Below are 19,096 nucleotides of genomic sequence, written 5' to 3'. Positions count from 1 at the left end.
TGGACACTCATTGTTTAGTAAGTACTGACACAGCTGGGCGTGGAGACTCTTAATTGGATTAATCAAAGTGAGGACACTCACCTTTTGATGAAGGGATCGGATTGAAAAGTATTTTATAATGTCTGTGCAAGACAGGGGTCAGTATCGAGCTCCAAACCCCAGACACAACCGACACGCACACAGTCACAGCTTCAAATAACAGATTTTGGTCTTCCAAATACCTTCCTAACAATAGGTAATGTAAATGAATGGTGAATCCTTCCTTTATCATCTTCTTTTCCCGACTCTTCTTCCTCCTATAAGCTTTGTTCTCTGCCTCTTGACTCTGACTCTGTTCAAGTTAGGGAGAGTGGTCCTCTTTAAATCAGATCCTGGCAGTACTCCTGGTGTCTGTCCAATATCCAATAGAATTACTTCTGGGTCTGGCAGAAGTCTCTAGAAGGCAGGGATAGTTCCTCCCTGCAGCTCCCCCTTGTGGTAGGCATGGTATATCACAAGGCTTGCAGCCTGGGACTACACTTCCCAGCATGCCTGTGGGTTGAAAAGCAGGTGCAGTGACATAAGAATGCTACCCTCCAGTGCATTGGGCCAGCTCCTCCAATCCCTTCATCTTTCTGGCCTTCCTTCCTTGGGAAGGGATCCGTTTTTGAACCTGGTCAGGATGCCAGATGATCCCTGATGACATTAACACACCATACATAACCTGAAACTTTCAGAAAGGTTACAAAGTAATCAGGCAGTACAGCTGACCTTTGTGCCTCTTTGTAATTAACTTTCCGACAGGTTATAAAGTGTAATTTTATTTTCCAAAATTTACTTTTAACATAATCCATAAGCATGAAATGAATCAAAATTGAACTGATAAACCCTACAATTTACAGTTTCACAAGCTGATGCTCTTGTGCAGTTGTCATTTACACTGCAAAAAACGCACAGGCAAAAACTGGACAAATAAAACTTTAAATAGGAATTGTGCTTTTGTTTAGTAAAAAAAAATCTGCCAATGGGGTTACTTGACAAGTAAGTTAAATAATCGTAAATTCAACCTTTATGATAAGTCAATAATTCTTACAATAAGGAAAACAAGATTTAATGTCACGATATAAATGCTTTTCACTTGCTTAGATTTCATTTTTTTGCAGTGTTGACTACAACACTTTTATATCAGTAATCCTTCAATGTCTGCTGTCACATCATTTCTCTTGCAATTCAACAGGTCAGAGAAGTTGAACGTGACCTCTCATTTTTAACTGAAATCATTTTAGACTTGGAAGTTGCTGGTCAATGGTCATTCTTATCACATGCTGTGGTCCCCTACAGTAGAAATCATAATTTCAAAAACTTGTGGTATTGCTGAATGCTTCAAGAATCGTCTTTAGATTGGCCTTTCTCATGGGGTTCTTTTATTAAGGAATCAAATGTAATAAACTATAACTTTACACATTACAGTCCTCCTTTCTTATGACATCGCTTCTGAGTATCTTCTGATGTCGATTTTTCAGAACAAAGTTCCAAAGGAGCACAGGCCACTCTCCTTCTTTAAGTTCTGGTCAGTAGTTTGCCACGGCCATCCTACAGATCCAGTGATGCTGACTGCTGCAGTTGAGACTTTCTATTGACTCTTGGGCCACACAGGCACAGTGCCCTCCTGCGGAGACACCTAAAGTCCACCTGAAAAAAAAAAAAACTGCATTTGTGAACATAACAAGTTTGACAGATGAGTGAAGCCCAAATTAAGACCCCCACAGGCCCCTGGGTGGTTTAATGAATAGAGCTTCTCAACAAAGAGTTGATCATGTCTTTATTAACTCAGCGCACTGACAACCAGTTGTTTAATGCAGTGCGGTGATTCCCACTCTTACTTTTGTTGTGTGCACAACTTTACTGTATTATCGAGCGGGTTGTGTTACACCTTGGTGGTTTTCGTCATGTGGACACGCACTCAATTCATCGAGCTTGATTTGGTTAAAAGGCCCCTTGCCATCATGGGCCCCTGGGTGCGCACCCAGAATGCCCTGATGATAGACATACCCCTGAGCCCATCCTGCGTATAAAGTTAATTCGGTTAGCTATAAGTTAGCTGTGATCATACCATTGATCTTTGTCTAACATGCTAAATGAAGTTTTTTTGTATCATGTGGAATTGAATTATTTGTATTTTGTAACACTTTTATTCATTTGACCACAGTTTGTTTTTTTGGCCTTTCTTTTAATTATGCAGTAAATGAAAGAAAAGACCATAAAGATGCATCATATGATCACGTTATAGTAGAACTTCCTTTGTTTTCAAGTAGTGCCAAGTGATAGGCTTCCATTTTGTGTTTCCTAATTGGATTCTCAGTTTGGTTCTGTGTTTTGTTTGCTGGTTTTGACTGGTCTCCTCCTCATTTTTTTTTCATGTATTCATGTATTAGCATAAGTAGATATAAAACTTATAAGCATTAAACTTTGTGTGAACTTTAACACAAATCAGGTATGCCAAGCAAATAGTTAAATAAAGGCATATGCCATATTTCTATTTTAATTGAGCTCAGAGAGAAACCACCAAATATTTAATAACCTAAAAAGATGGAGAAGGGGGAGAATGATGAATGGAGACAGCCAGAGGTCAGAGAAGGGGGAACACCTGCAGGTTGAAGGCCAGCTAGGAAATAAGGGAAGCAAAAAAAATCATGAATGGCAAAACACAAAACAATATTGGTGGTGAGGGTCTGAAAGATGCCAGCTGGACTTGGGAGTCAGAATAAGCAACAAATAAGCTGTCTTGAGCGAGGTCAGGATGATAAGAAATTATTATATTAACTGTGACTTTCGGCTTGTTCAGGGCTCTGCTCAGTTTGACTTAATTCGGTTGAGTGCGTGTTATTGTTTTATCGCAATAAAGCTAATTACTCTGTTTGCCTATCCTTTGACTCCTAGAGCCTTCTTTCAAGGTGAGAACCTCTGGTGCATTTTACACCCCGACACTGTCTGAGTATTTGACTTCATTAGACTAATTACAGATCTCAGATGGAAGGTTTGATTAATTATTTATATATTTTCCCACCACACTCCTTAATTGGAGGCTCTTTAATTCTTTGCATTTATATAGCGCTTTTCTCACTACTCAAAGCGCTCAGCAATTGAAGGTTAAGAGCCTTGCTCAAGGGCCCAACAGAGCAGAGTCCCTTTTGGCATTTACAGGATTTGAACTGGCAACCTTCCGATTGCCAGTGCAGATCCCTAACCTCAGAGTCACCACTCCTCCTAATACACTTTCTTTCACACTTATTATTGAAATGGTTGCTAAATTAGGCCTCTCATATCCTTGTTTTTCTGTGAGGTGGAGATATTTCTCCTACATTTGCCAAAGATCTGCTATGAAATATTTATTGTTGCACCAGGAGCTATATTACCGGTATAAAGATGGATTTCTTATATGTGTTGAAATTGTTCTAGAATGTCAATCTATCCTTGTCATACAAAAAGGAGGACTACTGTACACAATATCTTATTACATCCAAAACTCAAAATGTCATTTAACGTGTTCTCATGTTTGTATGTTGGAAATCATCTTTCTTATAATGAAAAACAGTTTTGAAAAAGAAATAATGAAATATTCACCTTAGTAAAAGTTGCAGAGAGGTAAAACATCAATCTACTAAACTAAATATTTTCAAAGTCACGCACGTGAGCATGGAAAGTCTATCAAGGGGCCGAGAACCTCTGGAGAAGTGAAATAGTTATTCGCTCTTTCTTCATTTCCCACTCTAGAATGGTGGAACTGACGTCACTTCCTCCTCACTTTCAGATGCACCCCATTCAGCTCTGGATACACGAAAGCTCCGAGGTCACAAAGAGATATCATCAGTTTGACCTTCGCTCTGAGTAAATGATGGTCTGAGACAAAGTTCAGTAGAGAACAGATGTGGTGTTACTTGGCTGAGTGTTGCTGTTTGTGCAACGCATTTCTATTGCTAAGTAAAAAAAATGGTAATGGAGCAGAGATTCCTGGCTGGAGGTCCAACTATTATTGTCTCATTTCCAAAGATATAATTCAAGTTTTCTGTCTTCTGTCTCCACAACTCATATTTGTTAAAATGCTCAGGTCTACTTAATAAGATTATTACTTCATAGAATAAAGAATTGTATGGTGTAAATTACGTGTATAAAAGGCAACTGGGCTGTTTCTTCCATAAAAGTAGAAAACATAAAGAGTGAAAAAGTCAAGCTACTCACCGACTGTGATTGAAGAGCTCATTGTTCACCCATCTCCACTCCTCCTGTGGACTCCTGTTTAGGCCAATCCAAAACGTTAGGAAGCGTCTGCACTGAAGAAACAGAAACTCCTGCAGAGACAATGGAATTGAAGGTGACTTCTCATGACTCAAACGCAACTGTGTGTTACAGAGCACTGAGCCAGAGGCATCTCTGAATTACTGAAAGGTGTTCATGCGTTGTCGTCTTTGCAAAAGACTAAAGAGGTACGAGTGTGTGTACTGACTGTACAGGATGGTGGCAATTTTGAAAAGAAAGAGAATCAGAAGATGTCGCAAAGCTGAAAATAACAAGCAAAGGGTCATAACCAGGAAGGCAGGTATCAAATGAACAAAGCTCAGGACATGAAACAAGAATTACTGAAAGTTCACAACTTAAGTTCATTGCCAGAATAAGGCAACACCAATAAGAAAAACAAAATGGTATTGCGACATAATGGTAAAAAACAAGTAACATTTTTGGGAAGACTTGGATTGCAAAATCGGTGCAAAAAATGAATTAATTGGGTATTAAAACCCCATAAATAATGTTTCAATCGATCCATGCATTTCAATGAGGCCCAAGAAAAATGAAATAGAAACAAATCACAACAATTCTGTTTAATTGTCTGTCTGCTCTGCTGACTCACCAGCCCCTCCTCGTCCTCAATCACAACAAGCTGAGCCCCGTGAGAGGAGCAGTGCTTATTACTCTCTGCCCAGGTTGATCTTCTCACTGATATGAAGTAGCAATTGGCTTTCACTTGCATCCATGTCTCTGGACAGAAGTTAACTACTTTTGTTCCTGCAAAAAGAAGCAAAAAAAATGAATAAAAAAGTAATTTTTGCAGACGTGCTTGTTCACAGCCTTAGTTAGGTGGATGCTCATTTACTTGTATCTTCTTATAGTCTCTTAATTAAGATGACTCGATCTGGTGACATTGCAATTCATTGCCAGCAAAAGGTGTGTATAACATTTGCCCACTAGAGGGAACTGTATGTAAAAGAATGTAGAGTGTGAAGACAACACAGTGAAAATCAAAATTCTGTCTTTAGATATACAACTGTCCTCAAATAACGTCTTAGTTTGAGCATAAAGTCTGTACCAAAAAATTTGAAATTATGGATTTCAATCAAAAATTGCCTTTCCATCTTTCACACGGCAAGGAATGGATGGCTAGGGTGTCCAGAGAGCAGCATAATTGAGTTCCTTCACTTAGAGGAAAGGAAGTCCAAGGACCACTTCATCCATCCCACATAAGCATGTTCTTATTTGTGTGTTATTCTGATACTAATATAGAAGATTTGCTGGGAAAGCTGCAAATCATCCATGCACTTTTGTTGCAAAAATCATGACAGGCACATGCCATATACCCCCAAATAGAAAAAAACGCATATCACACCCTCAAAGATGTAGCATAAAGAGACAGCCATTCCACTCTGCACATCCATGTAGGCTCATGTCCACTGAGGTATGTGGACGCTCGTATCTTCTAAACGGCTCTTGTTTCTCTCTAGTCATAATTAGGTCAGTTCCGACCTGAACGACCACTGTGATTGCAGGTTTTTGTTACCTCTTAGTTGCTTAATTAGAAGCTAATCCTTGCTGATAACAAACCTTATTTAATTTTATGGGTTGTTAGTGTGTTTAGATTACCATGTCATGTTGTTGTTATATTATAGAGTTTTACTCTGTGAGGATATCATCCAAGGGATTTGCAATCAGGCAAAAAATGAATTATTCTTAGCCCCTCACTTATTTCTCTTCCACGTCTTTCTAAATATTTTATCAAAACAGATGCTTCATGATGAAGATACATGGGTGTAAACAGGACCAAGTTAGATGGTGATCTGTGGGTTCCTCTGTCATTCGAACCTCATTGTTAACTGCCATCTAGCTAAGAATACAAGAAGCAATTAAAAGCAGTCAATTCAGCCGTTTATGACTAATAGAAGCTGTTAAGGCTTGATATCTTGAAAAGCAAGTTAGGCCAGTATCACACTACATGACTTCATGTCAAGGTAGTGACTGCTGGTTCATGTTGACCTGTTGAAGTCAGATTGCAGGAGTAGGAATTGCAGACGATGATAAATTACATGACTGCCTCAAGAGTTCTCTGTACAGTTTCCAAAGTACTACAAGCTCACCATATTTTGACATGCTGCCTGGCAGCACCTGTGGCTGTAGGAATGGTGGGGTCAGCCTCAGTATCGGTCCAACTTTTTCTCTTTTCCATTCTGTTGTGATATGACAATCATGGGATGTCGGATAGGCGATCTTCTCTTTGAAACACCCACTTATCTTCTTTCCTTGTTTTTGTGTGCTCTGTACTTCTGGTTGAGCATTTGTTGGCTTTCAACTCTCTCAAACACCCAAGACTCCACTCCTCGGACTAAAGACCCCAATCATCATGGCTACTCACAGCGTCCTATGGCCAGGGTGTGAAGTGGGCTGCTATGCAAAGGTAGACCGTAATAGCACTTCCCTGTTTCTGCGGTGGAGGAAAGGAAGTTAATGGATGCTTACAGCTACATTTTACTCTTACCAACAATGGGGACCACACCACCCCCATTCTACAATGTCGTATGTATTTCAGCATGTTAGAATCACCTTGGGGCCTTTCCGTAGTAATTTTATGAAATTTATAATGCATTATAAGGAGTAAGAAGAAGCAGACACCTGCTGTTATTTAGTTCAACTTCAAGCTCTGCCCTTAATTGATCTGCTAAGGGTGTCACATTACACTTCTGCCACCCACCAGAGCCACTCACTCTCCTCTAAGGCTATGTAAACACAGGCTATGACTGGAAATTGATGGGAGAACTTGGGTAGTGTGATGCTACCCTCAACAGGAAACACGGAAACGTTACTTGAGCGGTGATCGCCTCAGCAGCAATAATTGCTGTCTGATGAAGAATTGAGCCATAACTAAAACCTAATATGTTCAATTTTAGTTGCTATACAAATATTTTTGAGAAATCTTTCAAATCATGGTTTCATAATTTTTACCACATTTAACCCACCCCTGTGTTCTTATCTGTACTTTGCTTATGCATTTAAAGAGACCCAAAAGTTTGAAACACTACCATGCTGCCATAATGTTTTAGTATTTGCTTATTTGTGAAAGGATAAAAATCAGCCACCTCATGCCTTTGTAAGGGTCCGGTGCCACTCAGATTCACACCATCAATAGGACAGTGATTTCTTTATTTTATTGTTGGGGATTCGAGGAACGCACCCAGCCTTGGCCCAACCCACACACACTCACAGACATTGACATGAATCAAACAAATGTGCGAAATATTTTAAGTGGTAAATCAATTGTCTGCAATGAAAATCAGACAAACTTTCTCTTCCCCTTCGGTAATACAAATATTTCACACAACAATCAACTCCGACAATAAATATTCACAACAATGTCCTTATCACAGTTCCAATGAGGCAGAAACAGATGAAATGGTATGGAATAAAGATGATGATGACGATCCCGGGAAAAGCTTCCTTATGAAATGAATTAAATAGTCCTACTGGTGAGATCTGGGGTGAGATTTGTGGGAGTGCTCCCTCTGAAGATGCATGACAACTAATCCACCACTATTCACACGACAGACAGGCACGAGACAGGCTATTCATCCTTACAAGAAATGATCCAGGGTATAAATGACTTCACAGAGATTACATTGGATAGGACACCGGGATACATAGAAACACAGACCTCCTTCCTGCTGCTTCGCCAGCCTTTTTTCAAATCTCCCACTGGCCCTTCTTGTCCCCAGCAGCCCCTGAACCCATTTTAGACATCCAATGATGACAATAACCCTCGCGGCTGCTGGGAAATGGAGTCCTTCCAATGGTAGCACTGCTACACCTTGTCATGCCCTTTCAATTGTTAAGTAGTTAGATATGTTTAGTGGATCTTGGAACACTGTCATCCCAAAAAATCACAAAGAGGAAATTCTGTAAAATGGAATGAAGATGACCAGAGCACTCTTCACAAGTTTCTGTTTTAAATATCTAGAATATATCTATCTATCTATCCAGTCCATTTCTGAAGGCAAGCTCCTTTATATATCCACTCTTGAACATGCAAGATTTCAATTATATATTTATAATAATTTAAATTATATTTACAAAATTCTGTCTCCCAGCGAATGTGTCCTTTATTTACTCAAGAGTCTGCATCTTTTTGTTCATGACCTGTACAGGAACTTCAGTAACAACTACTGTGTATAGATCATTATATATTATATTAGTGTAAACCCAGTGAGAGTTTCTCACCACAACAATCATTTCAGTGTACCAATATCTGCGGTTGAGTTTCACCCAACAACAAATATAACCACAGAAGGCAAATCAAAATGCAGTGCAAGAAAGTGTTTAGTACTGGTTGTGCAAGTTAGAAACTCATTCAATAGTAGAATAAAATCATAAAATGAGCTCACAACATACTGTATAGCAAAAAAGCAAAGACTACCAAGTGCCCTCGTACATGTCTGATGTGTCGCGTCGCTACAGCCTGCATTTACTGTGAAGTCCTGCTGAGTGATGATGTGAAGGATTGAGTTCTGTTTGCATTGATCTGTTCCTTGTGCACACTACAAATATATTCCTTAATAATGGAAAATAGTATGGGCTTTATTTGCATTGTAATCACTCCTATTAAATTTGTTCTGGTGCCGACCTTGCTGTACGATTCCAATATTGCTGTTTTCATAGCCACCAGTAGATGAAATATAGATGTCAAAAGAGTCCCATTTACATTTTTATGTAATTATTACTCTAATTCAAATCCGGATACTTTTTGACATAGTTTCAAATACTGAAGTTTAAAAATGACATAGTATCATGAATGACATAGTATCTTGTAAATGTGCAAATTCAGTGCTGAATCTACTGAAAACATATTAGCATTTTAGTAAATACTGTAGTACTGGAAATATATATATATATATATATATATATATATATATACTGTAAATATCTATCTATCTATCTATCTATATATATATATATATATATATATATATATATATATATATATATATATATACTGTAAATATCTATCTATCTATATATATATATATATATATATATATATATATATATATATATATATATATATATATATATATATATATATATATATATATATACCGGTATATATATACCTGTAAATATATAATATATATAGTGGCCAGAAGAGGGCGCCAGAGAACCCCAAGCCACAGACACAGTGGTACAGCACACAATATATGAATAAACTCAACTGAAGTGACCCCTTTTATGTCGGGCCCAGGAATGTTTCTGGTGTCACGCCATGTCTTCCAGGTAGCAATTCCAAGCCATAGAAACAGTAGGGAGGTCCTCCCCCAATAGGGTCCTCTGAATGGTAGCTAGGGAACCTGACTAGGCTGCGCTTCTGGACTCCAAACCCCAAGCATCCCAATGGGGTTCCCATATGAGGACCATTGCCACCTAGCATATGGGGGTTGGAACAACTCTCGATTCTCATCTTCTGCTGCTCCATTCATTATTTTATACAGGCTAGACACAGAGTTATTTTCTCGTCCTGTTGGTCCATCCATACATCATTCTGTTCTGGTTTCCCACCCAGGTAATAAACCATGCTCCTCCCCTCCTACTATCCTACTATATTTATAAATATATATATATATATATAATCCAATGTCTGTCTATCTGTCTGTTTGTCTGTCTGCTTTTTGGATTTAACAGATTTAGATCGAGTTTTTTGCTATAATTTTCTTGAACATTCAGGTTGATTTTGCTTGAACATTCCGGTTGATTTTGCGCGCTATAAATCATAGTTCGCTTGCAGGAGTGAAATGTTTGCTCTATTCTGACACAGAGGCTGCGGGCCAAAGCGAGAGGGAAGTATGATGTCAGGAGTAGGGAGCCAGGCAGGGCCTTCCTCACTCATGCTCTAGCCTCCATTCGAGTTGCTCTACCTCTGTGTTTTGGAGCGCACTTTGCCTCCACTTAACTAGTGATACCTGTTAGTTTATTGATTTGTTAAAGTTTGTCCTGTTTCACTACTACGTGGGGAGAGCCGTGGGAGACAGCTAGTGTATATATATATATATAAATATAAAACAGCAATAATTTAAATAAACAATACTTATAAAGAGATAAGAATATGATAGAATACATGATAGTATCACTGAATAATGTGTGTTCTGATGCTGAGCTGATGTTGTCTCCCCACTGCCTCATAGTGGAGTAGGCAGGTTCATTTTTAACAAACTCATTTTTATGGTTTAATTTACCTGTGCAAGCTGTATATTGATTGCATTGACACTTACTGTTTAGTTCCAGAACTCTTACTGTTATTATCACCAGAAGGCCAAAAATGCCCAGTCCCAAAAGAGTAAAGTAAGCTCTTCTCCTTTGCTTATCTGTGGAATAAAAATAAAGATAAAAATAAACACACAAGTCTCGGTGGTCCTGTTTCTCTCTTAGCTCAAAGATTACAGGTGAGTGGATTGTGACTCTAATTTGGCCCGTGTGTGAGGGTTGTGTGGGTGAGTTTATCTTGTCGTGGACTGGCCCAAGAGTAAGCTCTGTGTTACCCCTCTATGTGTACAAATATCTATGCATGTAGACATATTCTCATTATGCTGAAGGCACCATGAAAAACTCCAGTCTCCCATATGTTTGAAAAAGCCATCTTTCAAAATTACAGATCAAATTAATAATTTCTCATTCTTTAATGCCGTTATACTCATCCAAATCACTCAGATATAGCCAAGTTTCTGCTATAGAATCAGAATTAAGGAGTACATCAGGTAATTTTCCACAAAATGGAACAGCCACAATATTCTGTCTTTTAAAAGTAAAAATTACTCTTTCATGTAGTAGCTTTGAAAATTCATGGCATGAAAAGATGAAGCTGTTGTCATATAAATCACCAGAGAAGATCATTCACGTAAGAAAAATTAATGTCATCTTCTAGTGATGAGCTGGAGAAGAACTCAAATCTGAAAGTCAGTAGGCTTTGCATGGTATCTGCCACATCACCGCATTGATTATTGGGATATGAATTCTACTCCCAGCTCATTATTAGTCCATGACGTCAATCATTCATATTTTCCACTGATAAACACAGGTGGAACACCACAATAATAGTGGACAAAACACCACTGGTGTGTTCTTTATGCAAGCAAACTTCTAAGATAGTGGTCATGAACTGGTAGTCCAAAAAGCACAAAAGCCCCATAAATATTTCCAATGTTACCCTCGGGGGGTTATAATCAAACCTTGACTAGAAACAAAAGGGGTTGTGAATAATTTTTATAATATAAAAGATCTATTTTTAACAAAAATGCACAAGAACGCTCCTTATACCACAAAAGGAATGGCCTGAGAAGGCAAGGCAGTCCACTGCAAACGCAGTCCCAATCCCAAGGCAAAGATAAAAACAGAGCACTGGATCAAAAATCCAGGGAATGACAAAAAAAACACAAAACACCAGAGAACACTCCACTCACTGGCACATTCGAAATGAGCCACCAGGAACTGTGGGAGACCTCTGGATTTATAGGGGGCTCCAGGTGGTGATTGGCAGGTGGCCCCGCCTCTTGGGGAACCACCCACAAAACACATGGAATATAATTAAAGCAGAGAAAAACAAAGAACAATGCACATGAGAAACAAAAGAAACATTAATATAAATAAATGGAACAAAAATGGACAAAACAGACAAGAAACACGACTTTGGACCACAGGCAGCAGGCCCGACCTTAGGCATAGGCGAAGTAGGCGACTGCCTAGGGCCCCGGATCGATGGCAGCCAGGCCCCCGGCCCGCCCCTCCCCTCGCAATGCATTCCAAAAGTTTCAAATATCCCAAAAAATAAAAAAGGACAAAAAAACTACATACCGCCACGTGGTGCCCAGTGGAAACAGTTCAAACTGGCTAAATTGTAGCAGCTAACTACTCCGGGCGAAAAAGGGACGCAGGGTGATGACCTCGTAACGTTACAAGAAAACGTCTCCTTGGTCTAATTTTCACGCATTTCGCAGAGCTTCCAGGGGGGCCCCTGGACCCCCCTTTCACCTAGGGCCCCATAATACCTAAGACCGGGTCTGCAGGCAGTGGAAAAACGCTGGTTGAAACATGACAGTAGTATTAAGTGGATGACAGTGTAGAAATAAGTAAACTGATTTGAACTGATTTGACCCATTTATTGCCCCTTTCAGGCCACTTTGACAACAAATCAATTTTGCCTCCTAGCAGACTCTTTGCTACCCCAAAAATGACTGTGCTTGCTGAACAACTCTCTTTTGCTTTCTCTTTCTGTTTCTCTTTCTCGAGAAGAGTGGCACAGATAAACACAACTGTAATTTGCGGTTCCATTCTAAAATGCATATGTTTTGACTTGGAAGAAAGCTCTTCACTCTTTTTATCATTATAAATTAAACTAGAATATATGTAGCTATTGATCTATCTATCTATCTATGAAGAACAGTGAAGGAGAAAAGGCACAGGCAGTACCAGGATGGTTTGTGGAGCCACCTCAACAGCAGTAGATTTACATCAAACTATTAAGAAAATTATAAAGGACATATAGAACTGTGTATATTTAAGCCCTCTCGTAATGCTCTTTTTATTAATATACTGTATATCCAAATCAGTCTGATTTAATTTAAAGTAGCACACATCCACTTATAAGCTCGTGATATTGTAAACATTTACACATAATAATAAATTAGAAAATAACATTTCAGTGGAAAACCTTAAACCTCATGCAATACAATACAGCATTAATTCCTTATCAGGTTATTAAAGGTTCTTTTATTAGTAATATGAGTAAATAGCAAAGTACACTACTGTAGGCCAGATTAATGACCATCATTCGTATCATTACTTTTTTAATATCAGAAGATGCATAACAACATGGAGAGCCCACCCAAAGCACCAGATCTTGTGTCCACAATTCAAAACACGTTGTGTGGTCACATATGTAACACTCGGATGAAATGCCTGTCCACCTGTAATATCCACAGTGGGTAATAGAGTCCACATCTTTGATGGAGTCTACTTATCATTCATTGTGTGACTGTGCTGGAGACACAGCCTGCACCATTGTGGAAGGCACTTCTTCGTACATCACAACAATGATTGGAACCAGCACTGAAATTTAAATGAAAGGTAACAAAGCTAAACTGACCTGATTAGAAAGGTTTGATGTACAAATGGTAGTCTGAAATCATCACACACTAAAAGTGGAACAAAACATATAACCTTTGTGTCATTTATTTAATTTCACATTTATATTCCTAGAGTCATTTTACACTTGTATGCACAAATGTAATTGTTTCTTTCAGAGTTGCATGTTAAATATACAGAATAAATGAACAATATATATATGTTAAAAATGATGTAAATATATATATATATATATGTATATTGCACATATATGCATGCATGTATAAGTATACAAGTTGAAGTTATTAAAAACCAAGACTGGACTTCTGTGGATCAAATCACATTGTGCCGATCAGAACCATGTGGGAGGACATTGTCCTTGCACAAGCATAAAGAAGCCTTGCAAGATTCAATTACGTTGCATTATAAGTTCAGAGCCTTGCATTGTTTGAAGTTAATGTGCTCTCACTGTGCTTCAGAAAAATAATCATTTTGAAAAATCGAGCAATGTATTAATTTGATCACCGTGAAGCAGTTTTTGGCAGAGTAACACATTTCAGTGTCTGAACATCCTCCCTACTCACCAATATCCCTAAAATCAAGAAAATGAGGGAGCTTCTTCGACAACTGACAGAAGATAGCCGGTTTGCCGTGCACCTGTTTCACTTTTTTCTAGTAGCTTTTTCTGCACTAACTACGACAACTTGCATTCAACTTCAGTGCCACACATATTTGTAGGCAAGCACCCCTATTTATTGAGTCTCTTTTCTCAGAATACTTCAAGCAATTCAATAGCATATCACAATACTATATTTAAATTAAGGGGGATGGAGCTACCCAGGTGACACTGGGCACAAAGCAGGAACTCTGGGGGTGCACCACAAGACATATAAGGACTTAAGTAATTTTTATCTATCTATCTATTGTGATGGGCGGCCGGGTCCCACCCCCGGCTGGGACGCCCCTTCCACACTGGATCCAGGGGAGCAGCCATGGGATGCACTCTACGTCCCCCGGAACGCTTGGTGGCAGCCATCCTGGGTTACATCGGGACCACAGGTGTGGGACTTCAGGACTCAGACCTGTTGGGCTCCGTAGCCACCACCCGGAGGAGCTGCATGGCTTAACGAGCCTCTGTGGTCTGGAATGCAGTCACACCCAGAAGTGCAGCCTAATTAGGCCAATTACCACCTGGAGCACTCTGGGAGGTTCTACAAAGGGAGCCTGCAGCCACTACTCAAGGGCTAGAATTGGGAGGAGGAGAAGAAGAAGAAGAAGAAGAAGAAGAAGAAGAAGAAGAAGAAGAAGAAGAAGAAGAAGAAGAAGAAGAAGAAGAAGAAGAAGAAGAAGAAGAAGAAGAAGAAGAAGAAGAAGAAGAAGAGGTGGTGGTGGTGGTGGTGGTGGTGCCAAGGAGAGGAAAGTGCTTGTTGTACTGGTGTGACTAGTGCTGGGACTGTGTATTATCTTTGGATCATGGGGAAGATGTGTGCCCATAGGGGAAGAAAATAAATAGTTTATTTTGTTGTACATGTGCCAATCTGTGTTGGGTCGGGCTCTATATAGCGTCCATATCACACTATCTATCTATCTATCTATCTATCTATCTATCTATCTATCTATCTATCTATCTATCTATCTATCTATCTATCTATCTATCTATCTATCTGCATTAGTGCAGATTAGATACCAAAAAGGACATTTCAAAATGATTCTGCACGAGTTAAGACAAAGTAAGATGCACAAAGCCATAGTTTACATGGATTGCATTTTAAACTAATTCAGTGGTGTAGACCATTATGGCATTCGTCTTTGTCTAAGACATCACTGTAACGATTACAGATCAAGTTTCTCAAGAAAATATTCAGTACGAAATTTGCCTCATTTTCTAGTTGTTCACAAATACAATGCACGTTGTCCCTGCCATGGTCAGCTTTGACCCCACACTACTGATAACACCATTAGCTGTTAATGGCTGTTAAAATTGCTGTAATGGAGATGGACGAATAAAAAACAAAACACATAAACCATAAAAGTATTAGCCTTAGAACGAGACAAATAATCTGCCACCACTCACATTGTAAAATTACAGAAATAAATATACTCTTACAATGAGAAACACTTCTAGATTATAACAAAATACAAATAAATATACTGATATATACTTATACACACTTTTATTTAGTGTGTAATTAATGGATATATTAAGAAACAATCAAGTTATCTGAAAAGCTTATTAATCTAACACTGATGTGCTGTTAATTTTACCAGAAAATTAAGACTGCTATGTTTAGTTAATTTAGAAAATTAGGAATCATAATAAAAAAAATCAATTGCTGTAAATTTAAATCATGTTCATATAATAAAGAAATCAATTAACCACAAAGCATTTTATTATTTTGGTATTTGGTACACAAAACCTGCTCATTTTTAAATTTTGGTTTTGTATTATTTGGCTTTATTTGGTCCATTATTCCCATTGTGTAATTCACAAATGTTCAAAATAGATACCTGAGCACTGGTGCTTGGCAGAGGACGTTCTTCTGTGTTGAAATGTTGTTTCACAATTTATTTTTTCCACAGCCATAGCTCATGAAAACTGACAGCGAAGTGAGCAACCCGCCTCTGTGTGTGTGAAACAGGTCTGATCGCACAGCTCAGGAAATGGGGTCAGTTGTTTGCGAAGACAGTCATGTATTGAAATGCCAAAATAACTAAGTTATAGTCATGTGAAAAAGTAAGTACACCCCATGGAAATTGTTGACTTTTTCAAAATATTTGAACAAGCAAAAAGTGGTTACAGATAATGATGATAAACTTGAATAAAAATAGGGAAAATGTACCTTTTTAATTATTTATTCAACAAAAATATCAATAGATATAATGGTCTACTGTTAAAAAAGTAACTCCACCCACTGACCTCAGAAGCTGGTGTTACCTCCTTTATCAGAAATTATTTCTCATAGGTATTTTGCATCACTGTCTCCCCAGTCTCTGACATCAACTCGGTGAAATTTTTGACCACTCACTCCTCCATGCAAAAGTTCTTCTATTGCAAGATGTTGAGAGTTTTATTACACGTCCTGCCCATTTCAAAAACCCCCTTCAATATTTCAAAGAGATTCAAATCAGGGCTTTGACTAGGCCAGTCCATAACTCGCCATTTCTTCTTTTTTAGCCATTCCTTCATGGAATTGCTAGTGTGCTTCAGATCATCGTTGTCTCAAAGTATCCATTTTTGGTTCAACTTCAACTTTTGGAGAGCTGGCCTCACATTCTCCACAAGCACTCTTTGATATGATGTAGAATTCTTAGTTGACCCAATGACTGCAAGCTGCCCTGGGCCTGAGGCATCAGATCGACCCACAAATATTACATTTCCACCATCATCCTTCAAAACTGGTATGAGGTTTTTCTCCTGAAATACTTTCTTTGCTTTGCACCAAACATGTCTACTGTTACTTTGATTCATCCTTCCAGAGCTCATTATTTCAGAAAGCCTGCATGGGTCTTTGCCTAGATTAGGGGTCCTCAATCACAGTCCTGGAGGGCCACAGTAGCTGCAGGTTTTTTTTCAAACCCAGTTGCTTAATTAGAAAGCAATTCTTGCCAATAATTTAATTTCATGGCTTATTGGTGCTTTAACTCTGTCATGTCAGGCCATTCTCATTTCCTAGATTTTCTTCCCCTGTTTAAGGATATCATTCAAATGATTTGAAGGCTAAAATGGAGGAGTAATTCTCAGTCCTTCACTTTTTTTCTCTTCATTTTCCATCCAAGTATTTAATTAAACCCAATAGTGCATGATAAATACACACAGGTGGAAATGGTGAAATGCTGGTTTCTTGTCATTTGCATGTTATTGCTAATTAGGAGCAATTAAAAACCAAGAATACAGTTGGTTAAGACTAAAATAAGCAATAAGGGTTCAAAATCTTAAAACAGCGAGACAACTAAAGTGAAGCAGAAGTGTTACTTGAGCAATAAGCGCTGCTTATTAAGCAATTGGGTTGGAACAAAAACCTGCAGCCACTGCGGCCCTCCAGGACCATGATTGAGGAACCCTGGCCTAGATGTTCAATGACAAACTGTTGTCTTGCTCTGATGTTCTTTTGGATAGCAAAGGTTTTTTCGTTTCATAAAACGTTCTGATTGTTGATGTATTCACTTTGAAACCAAACTTTGCAAAAATTACCCTCAGATTCTGCAATAAAATTTTAGGGCTCATGTATATAATGAGTACAGCTCATTTATATAAAAATATAGCAGAGGTGTCAAAACCTTACAAAAAATTAAAGGTCTGTTGGTAATTAAATAATGCATTGGCTCACAAAGTCAAGCAAAGTTTCTACTGAGACATCACATTCTGAATTTACTGTGTTCATAGTGATGCAAACATATATTTATATATATTTCAAGTTACTTTGGATATCCTTATATTCATGGGGTATAGCCTGCTAATTGATCATAATAACCAAAGTGTTACCATTACATAGTGGAATTATGGCCAAAAGTATGGGTTTGTTTTGTCTGCAGCCATGCACTTTAGATGAGGTAGGCATGTTTGAGCTCAGCCAGTACTTGGATGGGAGACCATCTTGGAAAAGCTTGGGTTGCTGCTGGAATAGGTGTTGATGAGGCCAGCAGGTCTTACCCAGAGATATGAATGTGGATGCCAGTGCCCCAATGCAGTGATGGGGACACTGTACTGTAAACATGGCACCGTCCTTCAGATGAGATGTAAAACCGAGGTCCTGACTTTCTATTACCATACAAGATCCCTTGTGTAAAGTGTGAGGTGTATGCCAATGTCCTGGCTAAATCTCCCACCACAGCCTAGTCATTCTAGCCCCCTAATAATCCCCTGTTTCTCTCGCCCCTTCACCACCTAACAGTTAACGTGTGGCAAGTGTACTGGTACAAAAATGGCTGCAGTCATATCATCCAGGAAGATGCTGAACATCAGTGGTGGTGGAAGTGGCTCTCAACACACTATGAAAAAGAGCTTTGAGTAACGCTACATGAATGAAATGTCTTCTTCTTCTTTTTCTTCTTTGTCTTTTGAACACAGTAACATCATCATTTTTCCCATCGCCTCAATTGCTTTATCTTTTTCAACTTTTACTGATGTGTTCATCACTTCCATGTCAAAACTCATGTGACTGTTCATTCAATTGCATTATTCTATCTTATGTCATTACCAAGAGTAACTTATGTCTAATTTCAGTAAAAAAACAAAGTCTATAGCAGGTTATGTCATGCAAAATGTCGAACACGGATGTATTTGTTCACCAAATCTTCCACTGGGCACCAGATTAGTTTTACTTTTGTTCTTTTAACTTCCAAAAAGGATTATCACTAATATCATGTATTCATTTTACAGACATCAATATAAACCAATCAAACTTTTAAGTCACTTCCATTTTACATGTAACTCTGTTTTATTAAATACATTCAGGTAATGAAATATTTGTATCTAAGTAAATTTAAGAATTATTCATTATTTGTATATAAAACAAAAAGATGAGTGGAAAATGATTTTTCAAAGATTTACAGAGCACCATGAATGTCTTCTTATGTTATGTTATGAGTATGTCTGGCTATGTATAGTGCTTTGAGTTCACAGAAGAGCGCTATATAAGTGTATCTTAATTATTATTATTATTATTATTATTATTGTCGGCACGGTGGCACAGTG

The 19,096-nt window shown here is 38.4% G+C and overlaps 1 protein-coding gene across 1 annotated transcript; it reads right to left on the bottom strand.

Annotated features, from left to right (window-relative positions):
• Nucleotides 1–874: 874 nt before the first annotated feature.
• Nucleotides 875–5,687, bottom strand: LOC114644315 (killer cell lectin-like receptor subfamily B member 1B allele B). The gene is made up of 4 exons (XM_028792456.2): nt 5,639–5,687; nt 4,886–5,040; nt 4,219–4,328; nt 875–1,671 (listed from the first exon to the last, which is right to left on the bottom strand). The coding sequence occupies exons 1-4, from the start codon at nt 5,685–5,687 to the stop codon at nt 1,551–1,553; spliced, it is 435 nt and encodes a 144-aa protein (XP_028648289.2). The 3' UTR covers nt 875–1,550.
• Nucleotides 5,688–19,096: the final 13,409 nt, after the last annotated feature.

Source organism: Erpetoichthys calabaricus, chromosome 12 (genome assembly GCF_900747795.2).
Source record: "Erpetoichthys calabaricus chromosome 12, fErpCal1.3, whole genome shotgun sequence".
Lineage (NCBI taxonomy): Eukaryota > Metazoa > Chordata > Cladistia > Polypteriformes > Polypteridae > Erpetoichthys > Erpetoichthys calabaricus.
This window is presented reverse-complemented; position numbering and strand designations above follow the sequence as displayed.

What these genes read in the sequence shown, in the direction of transcription:
- LOC114644315 (XM_028792456.2), bottom strand. Translation starts at nt 5,687, where the DNA reads ATGGATGTGCAGAGTGGAATGGCTGTCTCTTTATGCTACATCTTTGAG. An exon ending in TTTATGCTACATCTTTGAGG is followed by an intron (nt 5,041 to 5,638) that starts GTGTGATATGCG and finishes TTCTTTTTGCAG; the next exon opens with GAACAAAAGTAGTTAACTTC. An exon ending in TTGAGGACGAGGAGGGGCTG is followed by an intron (nt 4,329 to 4,885) that starts GTGAGTCAGCAG and finishes TTGTCTCTGCAG; the next exon opens with GAGTTTCTGTTTCTTCAGTG.